Source organism: Alligator sinensis, unplaced genomic scaffold (genome assembly GCF_000455745.1).
Source record: "Alligator sinensis unplaced genomic scaffold, ASM45574v1 scaffold990_1, whole genome shotgun sequence".
In the NCBI taxonomy this organism is placed as follows: domain Eukaryota; kingdom Metazoa; phylum Chordata; order Crocodylia; family Alligatoridae; genus Alligator; species Alligator sinensis.
In genome coordinates this window covers 948,947-968,806 of record NW_005842506.1, presented here as the reverse complement: position 1 = coordinate 968,806, position 19,860 = coordinate 948,947, and the positions used below count along the sequence as shown (strand labels likewise).

Here is a 19,860-nt window from a genome sequence, read left to right as displayed (position 1 = left end):
TCCTGCTGCTGCATACCTCTGGGGGAGGCATGGGGGGCATGCGTCCCCTGGATTTGGGTGGGGGCAAGGGCAGGCTGCCTGCTGACGGCTCAGGGCCAGGGGCTATGCCAGCCTCTTTCTGGTTGTGGGACTGGGCAGGGGCACAGCAGGCGGCAGCAGTGCTAGGAGAGGGCTACTGGGTGGGCCACAACCACCCTAAAATTCACTGTAGCCCCCTGCATAGCTTCCCCTGCGAGCACCGCCACCACCCACACCACCCCAAGCATAGCCCTGACCCAGCATCCCCCGCCGGGAAGAGTCTGGCGCAGCGAGCTCACAGTGGACAGTGTGTCCTCGCCCCGCACACAAATCCAGGGGAGCACATGCCCCCATGCTTCCCATGGAGGGGGCGCTCAGCGGCAGGGAGCTGCTCCCCTCTCCCCACCTCCCGCTCCCTCTGGATGAGCCACCCACAGCTCCACCCCACGTCCCGCCTGGGCAGTGCCTGCCCCTGCGCCCCACTCCCCTCCTTCACTGTGGGGGCCTCGATCTCTCCCCCACACCCCTTCCCTCCCCCATCCTCTTCCCCCCCACAGACTTACCACCCAGACACTACTTTCCAAGCTGCTGGATTGCATTCCTGGTTTCGTGCGTGCTAAGGCTGCATGTATGCAGGTGGCATTTAAAATCAGTGACATTATCATCTACACTGGTCAAAAAAAGCCGTTCACTGATAATGTTAATTTTCTTTTTATTGGTGCTGATCCAATTTGGCCAAACTAAATACCTTGTCACAAGAACAAGAACAAGGAAGGAAGGGAGCTTATATTCCAACGCAGTGTGCCACTAGTTTCATATTCTCCCCCAGGGATTAAAAACAAACAAACAAACAAAAAACCCATCTTCCCCCACCCCCAAAACATAAGGATTTACAAGTACAATAAGCTTTGGTTGCCATCTTGCAGCACAAAAGAAAGTGCTACCACAGAAAAATACAGATAATGAGAAAAAACCCCGACCCTTAAAATTGCTGAAGGTAATTAACATAAGATAATGTGAAATCTGTACTGAATCTCCTGGCATGCTTTATCTAGTTGCTGTCAAACTCATGAAGTCCAGAAAGATTTTTTTCCCCCTATAGGTTACAAACAGGCTAAAATGGGAAGACAGGCCAGAACTACAGATAGAAGTTGTGACTATAATTGCATACAGTAAAAAGAAGTATTTGGACCCGCCCAGCTTATGAAAAACCCTCAAGGCTTGGATAGACAGAGGGGCTTAAGGGTGGATTTCTCTTATAACCTAGATACAAGGTAACCTAGGGGATAATGACCATCAACTGATTGAATTTACTATCTGGTGAAGGGTGGGAAAGATAACAAGTAGGGCAGAAGTGCTAGACTTTAGAAAGGCCAACTTCAATATGCTCAGATTAGTTAGTGAGGGACTGATGATCGGGGGCACTGAGAGATGGGAGTCCAGGAAGGGTGGTCATTCCTAAAGAGAGTAATCCTTCGAGCACAGGAGACAATCCCATTGCACAAGAAAGGGGGCAGAGGGGCCACAAAACCTTTTTGACTGAACAGGGATATCCAGAAAAGCCTAAGGGCAAAAAAATAGGCATACAGGCTGTGGAAGCAGGGGGTAGCTACCAAGGAGGAGTATACCTACTTGGCTCACACTTGTAGGGAGTCAGTTAGGAAGGCCAAAGCAGCAATGGAACTCAGGCTGGCAACGAAAATTGAAGACCACAAAACGTCCTTCTTCAGGTATATACGGAGCAAAAAGGCGGCCCAGGGTAACATGGGACCCCTACAGAGCAGACTAGGGCAATTGGTGACAGATAGGAGACACAAAGCTGAGCTCTTCAATGAGTTTTTGCTTCCGTATTTCTGAACATGGATCTGGACAAATCTCCCAATTGGATTACAGATTAACATAGGAGGAAAACCAGCCCAACAACTGGGATCCTATGACCCCAGCTGACTTCCTGCCCTTTGGGCAGGGGGCTAGACTCGATGATCTTCCGAGGTCCCTTCCAGCCCTAATGTCTATGAAATCTATGAACTGTTAGTGCTGACTTAGTGAAGGGACACTTGGAGGGGTTGGATGTGTTTAAGTAAGCAAGCCTGAATAATCTTCATCCAAGAGTGCTGAAGGAATTGGCCAGTGTCAGAGCACAACCACTGGCACGGTTGTTTGAGCGCTCATGATGCTCCTGTCAGGTCCCAGAGGATTAGAAAAGGGCCAACGTGGTCCCTGTTTTCAAGAAGGGAAGGAAGGAGGATCCAGGTAACTATAGGCCAGTTAGCCTCACCTCTATCCTTGGGAAAACCTTTGAAAAAATTATCAAGGATCAAATTTGTGGGAGTCCAGCAGGAAAAATAATGCTGAAGGGCAACCAGCACTGGTTCATAGCAAGGTAGATGCTGCCTGACTAACCTTGTTTCTTTTTATGACCAGGTCACAAAATACTTAGATGCAGGTGACAAGGTAGGGGTCATCTACCTAGATTTTAAGAAAGCCTTCAATATAGTAGCTCATCCTATTCTCATAAATAAACTGAGCGGCTATGACAGATGATTACACAGTCAGGTGGGTGGCAAATTGGCTAATGGAACGCACGCAGAGTGGTGGTGGATGGGTCAGCATTGACCTGGAAAGATGTAGGCAGTGGAATTCCCCAAGGTTCGGTCCTTGGAGCAGTGCTGTTCAATGTCTTCATCAGTGACTTGGATGAGGGTGTGGAGAGCACTGTCCAAATTCATGGAAGACACCAAATTATGGGGTAAAGTAAACACACTAGTGGGCAGGGAATGAATCCAGGTGGATCTGGACAGGTTGGAGAAGTGGGCAGAACAGAATAGGATGCAATTCAACAAGAGCAAGTGCAAAGTGCTGCACCTAGGGAGAAGGAATCACCAGCACACTTGCAGGCTGGGGGATACCCCTCTTAACAGCACTGTAGCATAAAGGGACCTCGGAGTCATGGTAGACTCCAAGACGAACATGAGTTGTCAATGTGATGAAGTGATCAGTAAAGCTAATCCCACTTTATCATGCTTTAGCAGCTGCATCACAAACAGGTCTAGGGAGGTGAAACTTCCCCTCTATGAGGCACTGGTAAGGCCACAGCTGGAGTACTGCGTCCAGTTTTGGGTGCCGTACTTCAAGAGGGATGTGAATAACCTTGAGAGGGTCCAGAGGAGAGCCACTTATATGATTATATGTCTGCAGGTAAAGCCCTACAAGGAGAGATTAAGGGACCTGGATCCCTTTCAGCCTCTGCAACAGAAGGCTGAGAGGTGATCTTATGGTTGTCTCATTGGGGTGGGGGGCAGCAAGGGATAGGAGATGCTCTGTTTACCAGAGCACCCCTTGGAGTAACTGGAAAGGGTTACCAGAATCTGGAATGGGCTTCCAAAGGAGGTGGTGCTCTCCCGTACCCTGGGGGGTCTTTAAGAGGAGACTGAACAAGCACCTGGCTGGGGTGATCTTTCCCAAGAACTCTTTCCTGCTCAGGGCAAGGGGTCGGACTTGATCTGCTGAGGTCCCTTCCAACCCCAATATCTATGAACCTAGTACCCATGCATTCAGGGATGCATACTGAATTAGATTGAGATATTGGACTAGATGACCTAGAGACCTTCCAGGCCTACTTTGCTATGATTGTCTGTCATGTAATTACACTGCTAATTCCCCACAGTTATTTTGGCTTATAGAAACAGCACAAGGCAGAGTATATGCTTAAACTACACCAATAATGTCAACCTTGTCAATGTTGATATGCAAGGGTTTAATTTTGCCTTGGTACACAGCTGTGTACCAGCCAATGGATTATTATTATTATTAAACATTTTTTAGGCCTTACCTTTGCTAAATATTTTCTTGATTTGCTCTCATTCTGATGGCGACATGCATGCAGATAGCAGGTAATGGCAGATACGCCTAGATGTAGCTGACGTTCTTTCACAAAAATATTCTCCAAATAATCGCCCCACATTGCCCAGGCCTTCACTAACACGTCATGCATCTGCACTGCTGCAGAAAAAGCCTTGTTTGCTTCTTCTGACCTGCAGGATTACAAGTAGTGAAAAGTGTGAATATTCATTTTACCTCAATAAAAAAAACAAATATCAAAATAACTAAGCTACATAAGAAAGTCACAGTGGTAAAATACCCAGGGCTGAACCTAGTTATTTGCTTAATAATAACCACTTGGTTTTTTACTCATTTCTCTGGTAAAAGAGCTCATTCATATTATGTCAGTTTTCCATTATCTGTCTTATGCAGAGCTGGACATTTATGAAAACAAAAGCTTCATAAGGGGAACACTGAAAAATCCTGATAAAAATGTATGGCTGCCAAGGAAATGCTGAAAACTTTCTTATTACAAACAGACTGTTTTTAAAGCAAGCTGTCACAGCTAATGCTGAAAATGCAGTAAGACGTCTTTCTTTTTTCTTTTTTAACAATTAATCTGTTCATGCCACTGTCTTCTTCATCTGTGAAGTCACAGTCATCTGTGGTAGCCTACCTCAGCATTTTCGAATGATAATCAAACAAGCTTGAAAAAGTCTGCAGGGGAGGGCGGGGAGGAAAACTAATTTACAATTAACCACTTCTGGCAAAACTCCAATATATGTGCCTTGTGTGATAGTAGGAATTCCACACACTTCGCCCTGCTAAATTCTCTGTTGCTGGTTTACTAGCAGTGTAAGTCTGATCCGCTCCGAATATTTCACATAGCTAGGTCACAGGGAAAAGTAGTTTGTGCAGGTACGATCCTTAGGTTTGAAGGAAGAAAAGTTAGTTTTCATCTCACATTAACATTTCTCCCTGAAAAGCACATCAGTAATACTATGCCAGGCTGCACTTGCACAGAACGATCCTGCTGCGTCCCAGAAGATGCAGTGAAAACTAACTAGGGTTATACCTGCAACAGATGGAACAGAGCATGAAACCTGGGGGAGAGAAAAGGGAAAGAAACAGAAGGGATGGAGGAAAGTGCAGCAACAAACGCTTCCTTGTGATGAACAAAAATGGAATAGAGGAGGTTACGTGGTAGAAATCATCACTGGACTCGCCATCTATTTGTAGTGAATCCAAACAACTCGTCCAGAAACCAGACTCAAATGAGGATCCTACTTAAATGAGGTTACAAAAAAAATCAGCATGGCATGGAAGGGAACACTTACAGCTCTTCTGACAGAACTTGTAACTTTCAAGAGTAAAAGCAAGGGCGTAAAGGGGAAAGAAAAAAAAATAGATAACATCTATTAAAATACTTAAAATTTCAGAAAGAAGGGTTCTGAAGGTTTTTGGCAACTAAAAAATAGCTTATTGAATTGGTAACCTTGAAGACTTTCAACTTTTTCCGCTCAAATTTTTTTCCAAGTCTATAACATTATATATTTGAGGTGAATCATTCTTTTTTTAAATTAAACTTATGAATCTGCATAAAACGGTATATGTAGTTAATTACACTTGAAGCAAAAAAGTTAATAAAGAAAATAAAAAACTTCAGTTTAGAGTATATTTCAATCCTATAAATGCTCATATTAATACATGATATACATACCAAATCAAAAGATGACCATACAATTTACAATCTGGAGTGATACAAACTAGCATTGGGGGGGAAGTACAATACGAATGAAAATAGCCTGGTCTATTGAACAGCTTATTAAAAAACTAATTAGCCTCAATTTTATCGAACCACTTTATTTTTCTCCAACAGCTCTCCATGTCCTAGGCTTTGCAGTCCTGGAGCAGATTACTATGGGAGCAGTCTGATAAATGACTCTCTTTATCACTACTTTCCATTTCTAACAACAGGATTTGTCACTAGTCTTTCCTTTCTCCCCTTGCTCTGTGTTATCTATCACTCTGACACCTCTGATGACTCTTTTATACTGCTTCTATCACCTTGCTTGCAGAGTGGGCAGCAAAGAAGGATGGCACATCCACAGGTGACCTTTAGCTTCCTATGTAGTTGACAGACAGAAAAGACCTATTTCTTCCTCAGAGACTGCCCTTTAAAACTTTCCCCCTTTTCCTGTTTAAGATAGGATTTTCTTACTGAAAACAATGCTTACATTTGGTACATTTTTGGCAAGAGGAAGGAAGAATTAAAGAGTAAATATCTCTTAAAAAGATTACCATTCTACCCTGTAGAACTACTTTGAATACAGGCAGACCGCTTTAATTATTTACTTCATCTGCCCCCACTAAAAATATAAACTGCCTCTTTTAGATCAGGTGTAAAACTAAGGCCCATTTGTGGTCATTAAAGAACCTATTGCACTTTCCATCAAAGTAATTACATTCTGCCTATTTAAAATTCTCTCTAGTTTCCATTGGAGAATATATTCATCATTTTCTGACCTAAACTGCTGTGTAGTGTTGGAGTGTATAATTTAAAAGCTGATGGGTTTCACGCCCAACGATAGGGCGGATGGAGCATCCCACAGGAGTGCGAGGGGGGGCCCCCCACGTGCTCAGCAGCGAACCTGGAAGTGGCCCGAAAGTACTTTCGGGCCACTTCCAGGTCCACCAGGGAGCGTGCTGGGCCACGGGGAGACCCCGGGTGCCCCCCCAGACCCAGGAGACACCAGTCACCAAGCATGGGGGATGGGGGCTGGGGGGGAGCTCCACAGCAGACCTGGAAGTGCTTCGGGTCTGCTGAGCACGCCGGTGAGCCCCCTGCACTCCTGTGGGACACTCCATGCGCCCCAGCATCACAGCATTCACGAGCCCCTGCTACCTAGAGTTACGTAGAAAAAACATTTACAGCTGTCTCTATGTCCAAATCTCTCCAAATAGATTTGGAGGGTTCTGATGCAACTCTGAGAAATTAAAGGGTCCTCTTATTCAATTCAGAATCGGAGGTTCAGCCACCAAAATCGGGCTGAATCTCCAACAAATTGAATCAGGGACCAAAGCTTCACATAGCCCTAGTGACAAAGTGGATTGAAAGGAAGACTCAATACTGGATGGTTAAATTACTGCATACAATGTCTCCACAGTTCGTGATATGTTATCCCCCAATATGAAACAGTTTACACCTGGTCTTTCTGTGTCCTGGGGCACTGTGATCTAGCTGTTTTGTCCAACTAATCCAAATTACAGCATAAATCAGCTGCATTATTTCAGTAGCTAATAAGAGGATATACAATGAACTCAGGCTAGAAAGACTTGTTTTAGCAGCTCTGAGCTTATGCAGCTTTCTCTTGTTTGAATGGTACTCCAAAAGTTAATTCTGTAACCAAAAAAAGTGTTTCCTTTTGGCAAATACTATCATACTAGAAATTTGTGCACTGTACAACCTCTACGTCTAATGCACTAGGCATGGAATTAGGAAAAGGTCTAGTTTGTACCCCTAGATCTGTTACTTTGAAGGCTGGTAAAAGTCATTTCTCTTTGCATTCTCTCCTTGCCATACATAAAACTACTTTAACAGAGCGGAGGCAAGGATTATTTTAGTTTGTTTCTAATATTTGAAGATGCATGGGCAGTAAGCATTGTTAGTTCCAACATCACAAGAACCAAGTGTCAATTTGTCTGATCATCTTTTACCTGCTTTTATACTGGGTTTAGCATTTTAAAAACTTTTCTGCTTAAATATTTTGTTGAAATTTTCCTGGCTGAATTTCCAGACTTACTTGTTAATCTGAGCTAGGAACATTCCTTTCAGTGCATAGAACTCAGCAGTCATCTCCTTGGTGAAATACTTCAGATTAGTCGATTCAATGACCTCAAGGCCCTGTTAAATACATATTTGTGAAAAAGGTTTGTAAGTTTAATTTTGTATCAATAAAGGAAAACGCTTTTAGAAAAAAGGAACCAAAATAAAAATTAACTTGCAACTGAAACAAACCACTAATCAGTATTTTTAAAAATAATTTCCTATTTTGATTTTTTTCCTAAAATTGAAGATAATAGTGAATTTTTTTTTTAATCCATTTTCCCCTCTTACAAAATTCTTTCCAGAAGGACTATAACTTGCATTTGCCAGGTGACAGATTCACTTCTCTACTTTAACTTCACTACCCCTATACTCAATCTCAGCTTTTTTGCCTATAGTCACATCCCATTTTTCCTTTCCATTTAACTCGCTCAGTTTCACTTTTTGTATGTCAACATTCATCACATATGCAGTAGGTCACTTAAAACTTTGGTTTAAGTCCTCACTTAGTCTTAGGACAGACAGTCTTTTCTCTGTTAGTCTTTTCTCCATACAGTATGCCTTTAATGCATCTTCCATTTATATGTCTCTATATCTATATAGAAATATAAAATCTATAGATAGCTCTCGCTCTCTCAGTAGATATCTATTTTAATACAGATTTTAGACAATTTACATGGTTTTTACTATGCTGATTGATTCTTCTGAATTATATTTTTCTGATCATTTTATTAACTCTATTTTATTTTGTTACTTCAAATCACTGTCTTTATGCATTCGTACATTAGTCCCTTGATTATTATCAAGTTTTGGCGTAACTGGGTGTCCTAATTCAGCCCTTGCTCTCCACCTGACACACCTATTATGATCAACATGAACTGAATTTATTTAGGAGTCCCAAGCAGCATGCCTTAACACATATCTGACTCTCATACCTGCATGCACTCATTTTTGCCCATGACTCCAGCCAGCTGAAGGTAGCATTTAACTTGCTGTCGAATCTTCTGAAAACAATCCACAATAGGTACAGTAGGAATAGTATGAATACGACTTAATATGTCCAGTGCCACATTGACCAGTCCTTGTTTTCGAGCTATCTTTCCATATTGGATAATTGCTGAAGCTGAAGCATGAACTCCCAACATTGCATTGTTGGAACTGGGATCGTGCTGAGAGCTATTCTCATAGGCTGTCACAATGGCTGGAGATGCAAAGAAAGTGAAAAGTTAAAGATTAGAAAACAAACTGTACATAAAGCAAAATTTTACAAGTTATTAATGACATATGAACATATGGCTTATGAAAGTGAAAGATTAAGATACGTTTTCCAAACTGAAGTTTAAGCATGGAAAATAAGAAACCTTGAAAATGAAGTTCTATTTCAAAATCTTCATTTAACGAACAAAATCAACTAGACTCGAAGTGCTTAAAACTAGAGAAAGAAGACATTTAAGAAAATAAGTCTTTTAAACAGTGTGTTGATTGGAAAATTACATGATGAATGCATGCTGGACCAGGCAGTTTTACCCTGGTAATGATGCTGCCTCCACATGAAAATGCTGCTCCAGTGAGATAAGTCATCTGATACAATGGGTAACCTGTTCCTCCAAGTCTTTACAACAGTTTTCATATCATGTAAACTATTGTTCCTCCCAAGATTAGTTGGTTGTAGTCCTGCATTTATTTGAGCTGCTTCTTGAAGCTCTATGATTTGCTGGGCTGCCTAAAAGGATTTAAAGAATGTAAGTTACAATAGATGCAAAACTTGCCCGCTAATTAGAGAAGTCCATTTTAAGATTGCAGCGCTACACAAGTGTAACCAGCAGATGACATCATTTTGTCTGATGAAGATCTCCATCAACACTTTGAACCCTTAAGTCACCTAGAACAACAACTGAGCCATTTATATTGTTAGTTTTGCAGAACTGGCTATTGATAGGGTATCAGATGACCTCAGGACTTTCAGGTAAGACAGCCAGTCAGTCTATATAATTCAACACTAAGCCAAAAATAAAAGTAAAAATCAATATTTTGACCTTAAGATGTTAGAGTAAATGGGGGGAAAAAAAAATCACTGACACTGAACTAACAACATGACTAAGGCATGCACTCTGGCTGAAAATCCCATGCTTTTAAACAGTTACCTACACATTCAGGTTCAAAATTTCAGTATGGTAACTTTAATCTCTCATCTTCTCTAGACAGGCAAATGAGTACCAGAGCAATGTAGCTGGCCATGTTAGTCTGAAGCGAGGCAGAAAGGAGGGTAGATATGCACCTTATAAGACAATGTAAGAGATATAAAGCATACATTTTTGTGAGCCCAAGCTCACTTCATCAGATGCTGGAAAGGACACGCACAAAGCAGTGTATAAAAGATAGAGTGCGATTAGAATACAAAACACAGAAAGGGAGCAGGGGAGTGGTGAGGAGGCAGTGCTGTGGGAGGCAAACAAGCAATAAACACATAGGGACAAAGGACCACAAAAGTTAATCCAGGTAATGGGATAAGAATGAGTTTAGTCTGTGGTCTCCTCTTTGACGAGACTTTAAGCACTGTCATCTTTTATGCACCCAGTATACCTTACCAACCCTAGCCATTGTTTCCCCATTAGTAGTACAGGTTTGTTTCTGTATACTTGGAAGAAAAAAAATTCAGACCCCAATCAAACACTGAGCAGCCATACTAGGGTTTACCTCTAAAGGAAACAACTAAATAACATACATACATACATACATACATACATATATATATATATATATATATATATCACACACACACACACACACACACACACACACAGAGTAAAACCCATGTTATCTGGCATGAGTGGGGAAGGCCAGGTACCGGTTATGTAAAAACTGTGGTTATCTGAAGCAGATAATGTGGTAGAGTGGGGTGGATCGGGTGGCGGCAGTGCAGCAACAGCACAGGGTGGTGGGTGACAGCGGTGGCTCCCACGCGTGAGCTTTCCCTGCCCCCCAACCAGAAATTCTAGTTAATAAAGTATCCCGGTTTGTAGAATGCCAGATAACAGGGATTTTACTGTACCAGACTGGGCTACAAACACCTTCCTATTATCTTGCAGTTAATGTCAGACTTTTCTCTCTTTTAAACCTTTTTTTAATTCATGAAAACCAGGAGAGGTGTGAATCTGTAATTACTCAGTTCTTGCATGTTTTATTTTGCACTAAGATTTTTTTCACATTCAGGTGACATGATTCAGATTAAGAAAATGATTTTCACACCCATTTAGTTTTCTCAAATAAACTAAGGGAACAAACAGAAGATGGCAGCAGTCTCACACCTATTAGAAGTAGCAGACATTTTGTTGAACTTCAATCTATAGAAGAGAATCACAAACTTTTATTGGAATTTAATTATCTATAGTACAATAAAACTGATGTACTATTCTCTAAACTAATTCTCAACAGATAACAGTTGTATTCACTGTTAAATCAACCAAATAAGATAACTGCCCCCCCCCAAAAAAACACCCCACCCCTCAGTCCACAGTTACAAAGTCAAATCTCTTGAAACAAAATAAATTAAGCAAAGTAATATTTTTCTACAATCATCTCAGTATCAGCTCACACAATAGCTTAACCTTCATTCTACTCCCATTCATCATGTAAATTTAATTTTCTTGCAGGTATTTAATCATGCACTATCTGATATAAAAAGTAATTACTGCAGTGCAAATTCACTGTTGGGTTTGTGCCTTTGTCATTCATTGTCTATTTTATCATTTCTACACAGGGGATATATACATATATGTAAGATTACTAAAAATACCAACTTTAATTGATGCTACACATCTGGAAGCTTTTAAATATTGCACTTTGTAATATTAATCCTTTTATATTACACGTTCCAGAAACATTCATTGCCAGCCCTGGAAAAAAAGCTTAAAGTAACCCAGTTCTCAGCAACAAGGAGTTAATTCAATGACGGAATTTTCTACATGTAATAAGTATGCTGAAAAAGATGCGTCTGCTATTATTTATCTGAGCTATATTCTAATACTCCCAAGAGATCTATAAACCATATATACTCCTTCAAACTAGGTAATACGACAAAAAAGATTACAGAAATTCAAGGGATACAGGTTTCTGTGTAAGCTATGTCGACAAGTATAGTCATTTGAATTAAATCAACCCTAGGACTTTCAGATTTAAAATAGCCATCTTAACAATTACAGAAGCCACACAAAAGTAAGGGGAACCTCATAAAACTTGACCATCCATTAAAAATGCTTGAGTGAGGGCTTTCTACATGAATGCGTTGCTTATGGAAGGTGTCATTTTCTTAATATTAAAACAAAATCCAATTAATCTATAAAACTGGAACAACAAAAGAAATGACCTTGCAAATTTCTTGTCCTTGACTTCGACATCAGCTTCAGCCCATGTTTTGAATGCATCATGCCTATATGCTTAAGGACCGTTCTGTTTCCAGTGCCAATTAATTGGGGGGAGTTTTAAATTAATTACATGGATACTGTCCCATTAGGAAGTGAACAAAAACCATCAGTTAGCAGCAAGTATCAGACACTACTGTGCTGGACTGCATTCAAAAGGGTGGCTTACATACAACAACCTAAAAACCTCTCTCGATAGTAATGAGCCAATTTTAGTCACAGGGTGGATTCTATACAACACCAAAAAAAGGTAAAACCAAGGTAAATTTTAGAAAGGTCATAAACTTTTGAGTTTGTCTTATTTTTCCTAAGTGATTTGAGATACTTGGGATATATAATGCTGCTCCCAAATACACCCCAAGCATCCACTGCCATTTACATATGCTAAACCTAGAAATAGGGCAGTGAAGCCATCTCCCAAGACCACACACAATCTCCATTTGTGGCACATTTGAGAGCAATGGCGAGAAACTGTTTTGGAGCAACTTCCCAAGGGCACAGAAGAGGCAGCCTTGAGTAAGGGATACGTTAATTAGATTAAGAGCACAGATTTTGAACACATCTGTAACTCTACCTAAAACTGAAATGCCGGTGCTCCAAAAACAAAACAGAAGACATCACAGGAACAAGTATACATGTACCTTGTGTGTTTGCAGGGTAAGTAGAAGATTTGAAGGCATACAAAAATCTAGCCTTAAGTTCTGTTAAATATTGCAGCACTTTGCGAAGGTTATTAAATGATAACAAATTTTAAAGTCCTCTTTTTGTTTAACACCAAGCTTTTAAATAAGCACCCTAAGGATCCATATAACACGGGAGACAAAAACAGGCTTTTATTTCTTTTATCCCAAAGGAAATACTCCCTTGTAGAAATGTAGATAAAAGAATGCCTGTGTTTGAAGTCAAAGTAACTTCTGTTAAAAGTGATTCAAGGGTTGACAGTGAGCTCAACCTTAAACTAGGAATGTGAAATATTAGAGAAACGAAAGCATATATGAAGTGAAAAGGAGAACAGCCATTTTGGTTAAGCCAAGTATGTATGTGTGGTTATGTATTTCCCAGTTTAAACCACAATAATTTCCATTCATAAGAAAAAAAAACAGTTGACATGAGACAGCATACACACAGTCCGTGCGAAAGCCAGGCGCTATTTTTGCTTGGGACCATGCATTAGTATGCTGCAGTTTTATAAGAACAAAGGAAAATGCTTCACAACCCAAAACTTTTTTCATCATTTTAAATATATGGCATCTGCAAGAAAAGTCACGCCACTTAGACTACAGGATATTGAATGAATTGCTTATTTTTATGCTTGTGGTCACTTCAGTCTAATATTAATGATTTCTTTCTCACTTTCAACACTGCACACATCAGTGGACTGTTTCATTGCCAGGATTTAGACTCCCAGAACATGTCATTTTGCAGGCAGCCTGCCCTCAAAACTTCACTCCTATTCATAACTAGCAGGTTATAGACATCACTCATCTCCATCTTGCTCTCCTGGCTGGGAGCTTTTTGGGAGTAGGACAGCCAGTTTGAATGAACATGTTCACCTTTCCTATTGATGTTAACTGTTGTTATACACTACCACTGGGGAAAGTAAAGCTCACTCCTGTACAGGACATAAGTCGGCTCCTTAGCAGCAGGTCTTGTCTGGCCCTGTCATACCACAAACGAGGAGATCAGAGCCTGTCATGGTTATAACAGGGGTCCTGGTAGACCTCACCGGTCAATGCAGGGTCAGCCCTGGGTACAGAGAACTTCATCTGAACTACTCTTCCACTCCCAGCACTTCTGGAATTTTTCTTATAGAGGGTGGAGGGGTCTCACTAATGCCACAGGTTTGGAAAAGAAGCTCTTCTTTGACACTACCCCCAGTCAAAGGGATTTTTCAAGACCATCTGGAACTCGGATTCTAAAAGAGATGTGTCAATATTCCATAATACACATTTTTCTTTGAACAGCACCAGCTTCAAGCATTTGTAAGCATTACCAGAGCTAAAAGTAAGCTACAGGTTTTAGTTTCTGAAACCTGTACTGCATTTACAGTAAGTTAAAATTAACTGAAAATAAAACTGCTTAAAGATGCATGCTACATCTCCAGAGCTGTAGTGAGAAAATGTGATCCATATTCACCCAGGGCCTGATTCCAGTGTCCTTGTTTTTCCCCCCTGCCTTCCTCAAAAGATACCAGGTTTTTATCAATGTTTTACCAAAGTCTGTCTGATTATTAAATTATAATGCTTGCTACTGGAAAAACAAATCTGGCCTTTTAATATTACCTGGAGAAGAGGAGTGTGAACATGCGACACTACATGAGGGAGCCTTCGCCATTCCCGAATGGCTAAACTGCTTGCCATTTCTACCAGGCGCTCAATAAAGTTAAGTTGCTGTTCTTCAGGATGGCAGATTGCCAAGTATCCTCTGTACATGTTGACTTTCCATGCCATCTCCTTTGGGCAGCTTAATTCCACCTAGTAATGAAACAAAAAATTGGTGAAGAAAAACTTTTTTTTGGCTTACACGCAAGAAAATTTGGAAAGCCCTCCAGGTCTCTTCACTAACATACATAGAATATATAGAGAAAAAAAGTCACGCTTGCCTACATGCAAAGTTGTCAGTGAATGTCTAAACCAGTGGGGACTAACCTTTTTTGGCCCATACGCCATAAAATTAACCCTGCAGGCTCCACACATGCCCCTCCGATTCACTGCTCTGCTTTCTGCTCCCGGCCTTGTACTCCCTGCCCGATGTGCTGCTCTCTGCACTATCTGCCACCTGTCCCATCCCTGACCAACACTCTCTCACACAGACTGCGTGTGCCACTTGTGGCGCACATGCTACAGGTTGGCCACCCCTGGTCTAAATTACTAAATGCAGTATAATGTAGATGTACCTCAGCTAGTTTGGAAACTGGTCGCAGCAAGATGTGCCAGCAAAGAGCTCAATGCAGACTAATTTTCCCCCTCAAGGAGAACAAATTAGCCTGAACTGCCAAAGGCAGACTGCTTCCGGTAGAAAAGCTAGCTGAGGCAATCTGCAGTTTAGACACACCAGGCATGCATGGGAAACCACTAAGAGAAAGAGAGGGTTTTCCTCCTAAAATTTCTGTTAGTCGTGCTAGATACATTGTGTAATTTAGAGAAAATGTATTTTCAGCAAAATGCAGTTTTCAATAAATGACTTTTAACTATAGCACATGAAAGTTAACAGCACCGATCCATTCGATTAGTTATCCTCAGACAAAAACACACAGAACAGGTTCACCCTTTCTGTTTTTTTAAAAGGGTGGATGTCAGTCACTTACATCCTTGCATACTCGTCTAATACTAGCAATTAAATAGAAATCAGGGCATTGTGTGCAAAACTTAGTGCCCATGTGCAGACCTAAACAAAGGCTGTCTGCACAGTAAACTTGCTGTCCTTGATAATGACCCAGGAGCAGTGTCCTACCCCAGCCAGGCTGTTTCCTAAAACAAAGGCAACAAGGCCAAAGTCACAGCCATGGAGGTGGCTCTGCAGAGCTAATCAGCCAGCCTGAAGCACCACTGGAGTACAATGTCGGTGCTTCCTTTGTACGTTCTTGCAGGATTGGCGCTTAAATCAGACAGAGATAAATACATGTCCTCTGATTATACGCAAGGTAATTCCACCACTTCTCGCCCATCCTTCCGCCTCTAAGGTAGAGGGCTCATGCGCTATTCCTTCTTCCTTCATCCATGGTCAACCCCACCCTTCTAAGGATTCCTGTGCCCACAGAAGTTTGCACTCCTCCAATGTTTCCCTGCTCCATGGTTATGCCACTGCACATAAGATGTATTCTTCCTTCTGTCCCAACCCATTCCACCCAAGGCAAAGCTTTCTAACCTCTCCAAAAAACAATAATGAGGAACTTCAGCTTCCTGAAAATGGTCCCCTACATACTAGCACATAGCATAGGCACCAACTGCCTAGCTGGGAGAGTCCGTCATTCAGTTTTTATGAGAATAAGTAGCTGACAAATTTTTAAAATACTCGAGCACTAATTATATTGTTCATGTCAAAACAGTATTTAAACACAGGTGCTCAGTCAAAGTGACTTAACATGAATAAGGAATAAATTTAAAGCTATTTTGAGGGACTTCTTAAAATGCAGAAATAGCAAAATGACAGCAGGAAGATGCACAGCACAACTTAGTTTAATAGCTGCATGCGGTACCTACATAAATGCTTTAGAAATAGTCTGTGGAAGAGTTGGCAAACTCTTTTGAAAAGATTTTACTAGAGTGTCCATTTAAAATAACTTATAAATATTTGCCAACAATTGATAGCAAACTAGCCTCCCTGAACATTCAAATCTCCCACTGTAAACTATCTTTGGACTGACGTACTGCATAAGATTCCAACTACACTGACTTTGGTCTATTTTCGTTAGCTTAAGAAGTATCCAAGGAGTCTCCTTCAATTGGTTATATACTGTATCTTAATTATTTTAAACATTGCTTCTGCTTAACCTCAACCAGCTATTATGACTGAAGCAGGAAAGAGAAGCTGCCAGATAGCAACCTTACACTTATACAATGAAAACCATCTTTTTTATTACATTATATGCCGGAACATTAAACACAATGGCAATGTGAGCAAATGGAAATGAGTCTTGGGCCCTATCAAAGGCCACTTGGTATTTTAATAGCTCAATTTTAATAGCAGATTATTAAAACTATTTCCCAAAGATTTAGGAAGACTGATATATAGCTACCATCTTTTCTGACCTCTCCCTATGGATCAAGAGTGGAACTTCATAAAACAATACATTTAATACAAGCTGTTCAAGCTCAGATCTCAGAAGGGTGGTACAAATGAATAGGCAAAGTGAAAATAGTAAGTAGAACAGCACAAAATCAATTATTCTTTCACATCCTGCTACTTGTGAAAGCCTGTTTTCTGACACTGTTACATGAATCTGACTAAAGCCACAGAAGCTCAATTTATAACTTCAGTATTCTCTCCAGCCTGTCAGTAAGTGACTCATTACTGAAAATATCTCATTTAATATAATTCCAACTAAAGTGTAACTGCAGTCACCGGTGATTGTCACATTTACTCAACTTGTTAGTCATCAACAATAGATCTTGTCAGACATGATCAATTCACTCAGTTTCAACTCAAGGATTAAAATTTACTACACGATATATTCCTTATTTTACAGCTAAAGAAATTTCACTGCAAGCGTTCTTAAGAGTTTTTGTATAATATTCAAGGTTTTGTACATACCTGAACAGGACAGAATGAGCTACTGGTTTTAAAAACAGTAAACAAAATTCTAATTAATGTAGTAACCATATCTGATTGAGTCTTTGTAGGGTTGTACTCTGCAAGATCACCACAACTTTTTGATCTCTTAAATGACAAATCAAATATTTAAACCAAATATTCAGTTCTAGTTAGCAGTAGAGTTAAAGGGAAAACTTCAACTTCTTATACTAAAACAGCCTGACAAGTTCAGTTTTGGGTCCTTACAAGCCAACACTGCATTTCATTATCCAAAAAAATGCTTAGCTTTTGCTGTTACAGCTGTTGAAGGAGTTATGCTTACTCTAGAGATGTACATGATGTAGCACATTTTCTCATAAGAAAAATGAATAATCATAATAAAGCAGAGTTTGTGGCTACCCAGTGTACAGGGACTGAAACCATAGGATTAAAGAATGCTCAGCGCTCTGAAAACATTAGGAAATCAAGACAAATGCAGTCAATACTTGAATGGAAGTTACTGACATTAATAGTTTTTAGTTAATGGTTGTTGGGCTCAGAAACTGAACGGATTATTAAATTAGTATTTAATCTAAGTAAGGGGCTACTCATTCTGGCTAAATCCATTTATGGCATAAGAAGGAACAGCACAAGTTTCTGCCCAGAATTCTCCAAAAACAATCGAATCATGACATGAAATCATCATTATTCCAATCCTTGGCCTCTTACATAAAGACTGTCAATCACATAAGCCATGTACAGACATTCAGTTTCTCCTGGGGAAAATCGCTGCTCTCCCAGGAGAAGCCACAAGAGTTCGGATGTCCAGGCTCTCTCTCTCAAAGTAAAAATGGTCACTCCAAGAGAAAAAATAACCTGGGAACAACCAGGGTTAAACCACCTCCAGGAGAGTTTCTTGTGGGAAGGAGTATGTGCACACACTAAAACTTATCTGAGAAGAGACCAGTCTGTCTTCCAGTATACCCCCTCTTACAGGGACAGTGGTCAGAACAGGTCCCTTCACAATCGCCATACTATGTTGCATGGAAACACAGGATGACTGTGGTCAGCCAAGCAGGGCTGCCCTACACACTGCTACCATCTGTTGCAAGACAGACTAACGGGGCCTACAGAGCACATAGATGTGTGCACAGGAGGTCCCCATTCCCACACAGTGTCAGCACAGCAAGCTCTCCACTCTTCAGGGCCTCAGCATTTGAACATTTGTGCACATGGCTCTGGGTAAGTTTTTCTATCAGGTTAACAAACCTGGGAGAATCCTCCAAGATTAGTGTAATGTGTGTACACATCATAGTGACTGTGGCATGCGGAACAGCAAACTCCTTTCCACTTGTGACTTAGGGTTCTGGGTTCAACATCTGGTTTAAGCTACTGTACCTACCAACTAGTCTCAGCTGAACAAATGTGCTCAACAATAAAAAGTATAATTGTTTTCTTAAAACAAAAAAAATTGCACTAACATAAAATGTCTGACTGATGGTTTCCTATTCAAAATAAAACAGTCAAGAACCCATGCATACAACTATGCAGAAATAAGTGTACTGCAATGGACAACTCTATATTATAGCAAGGTTCTCGAGAAGTCTAAGATACTATATACAGTAATGCTTTAAACAACTGTACAAAAGATACTGAAATCCCTCCACTGCACAACACAGTTAGACTCTTAACAGGTGACATTCGGCATATTTTGAGACTCTTTGGGCTGTGGCTTTAAACTGTCTAAATCAGGGAGGCTTTTGTCCATGGAAGAATTCCTTGCCCTTAAGTCAAACATATTTCCATCTGCACTATGCCTGTATAGAAAAAGGGAGTCACTTTTACAACATCCAGCAACCATCTGGTATTATAAAAAAATCTATCTAAAATGCTACATTGTCGACTTCCGCTCCATGGAGAAAATGCAATTCCATATTTTAGTCTTTAAAGGAGCTGTTTTCCATGTGCAGCACACCCCTATACAACCTGACTGCTCTACAACAGCCAAAATTTTAGGACATATGCATTCATCAAGTATATAGATAGCAAAGACTACACATTCTCTTGAGTAGAAAATAGGAAAGGATAAAAGGAAGGTTAAGTGGTGTACAGGTACATGTGGTTCAGCCAAATGGATTATAACCAAAACAATACCAACTCCATAATGAAAATCAGGAAGGTCAGCATTAGGCAGTGGCAAGCAGTATATTTTATCAATTGCTAAGTGAAAAATAAGATGATTGCACTCCCCCTGCACAAGCGCCTTACCTACATGGAAATGAAACACAATACTTGTTCCATTTACAGAAATATAGCATATATAGGGAAATCACACACTTAGTTTTGACTTCTTTAAAAATAAAGTAATAAATAAATCACACACACACTTGCAAAAGTCACATATTAAACTACAAGTGCTGACTCAGAAACCTACTACTTCAAACATATTAACATATTTTGAACTTACAGCTGCAAGAGTAACTTTGATTTAAAAATTATAGCACATCCAAAATTTTGAAGGTTATACCTTTCCACATTTCC

General features: G+C 40.5%; 1 protein-coding gene across 1 annotated transcript in view; it reads right to left on the bottom strand.

Annotated features, from left to right (window-relative positions):
- The window catches only part of TRRAP (transformation/transcription domain associated protein), a 140,906-nt gene that overhangs the window by 33,432 nt on the left and 87,614 nt on the right, over window positions 1-19,860 (bottom strand). The window contains 5 exon segments of the mRNA XM_025213106.1: window positions 3,851-4,052; window positions 7,644-7,744; window positions 8,602-8,867; window positions 9,161-9,389; window positions 14,370-14,561. Coding sequence (XP_025068891.1) covers window positions 3,851-4,052; window positions 7,644-7,744; window positions 8,602-8,867; window positions 9,161-9,389; window positions 14,370-14,561 — 990 coding nt within the window.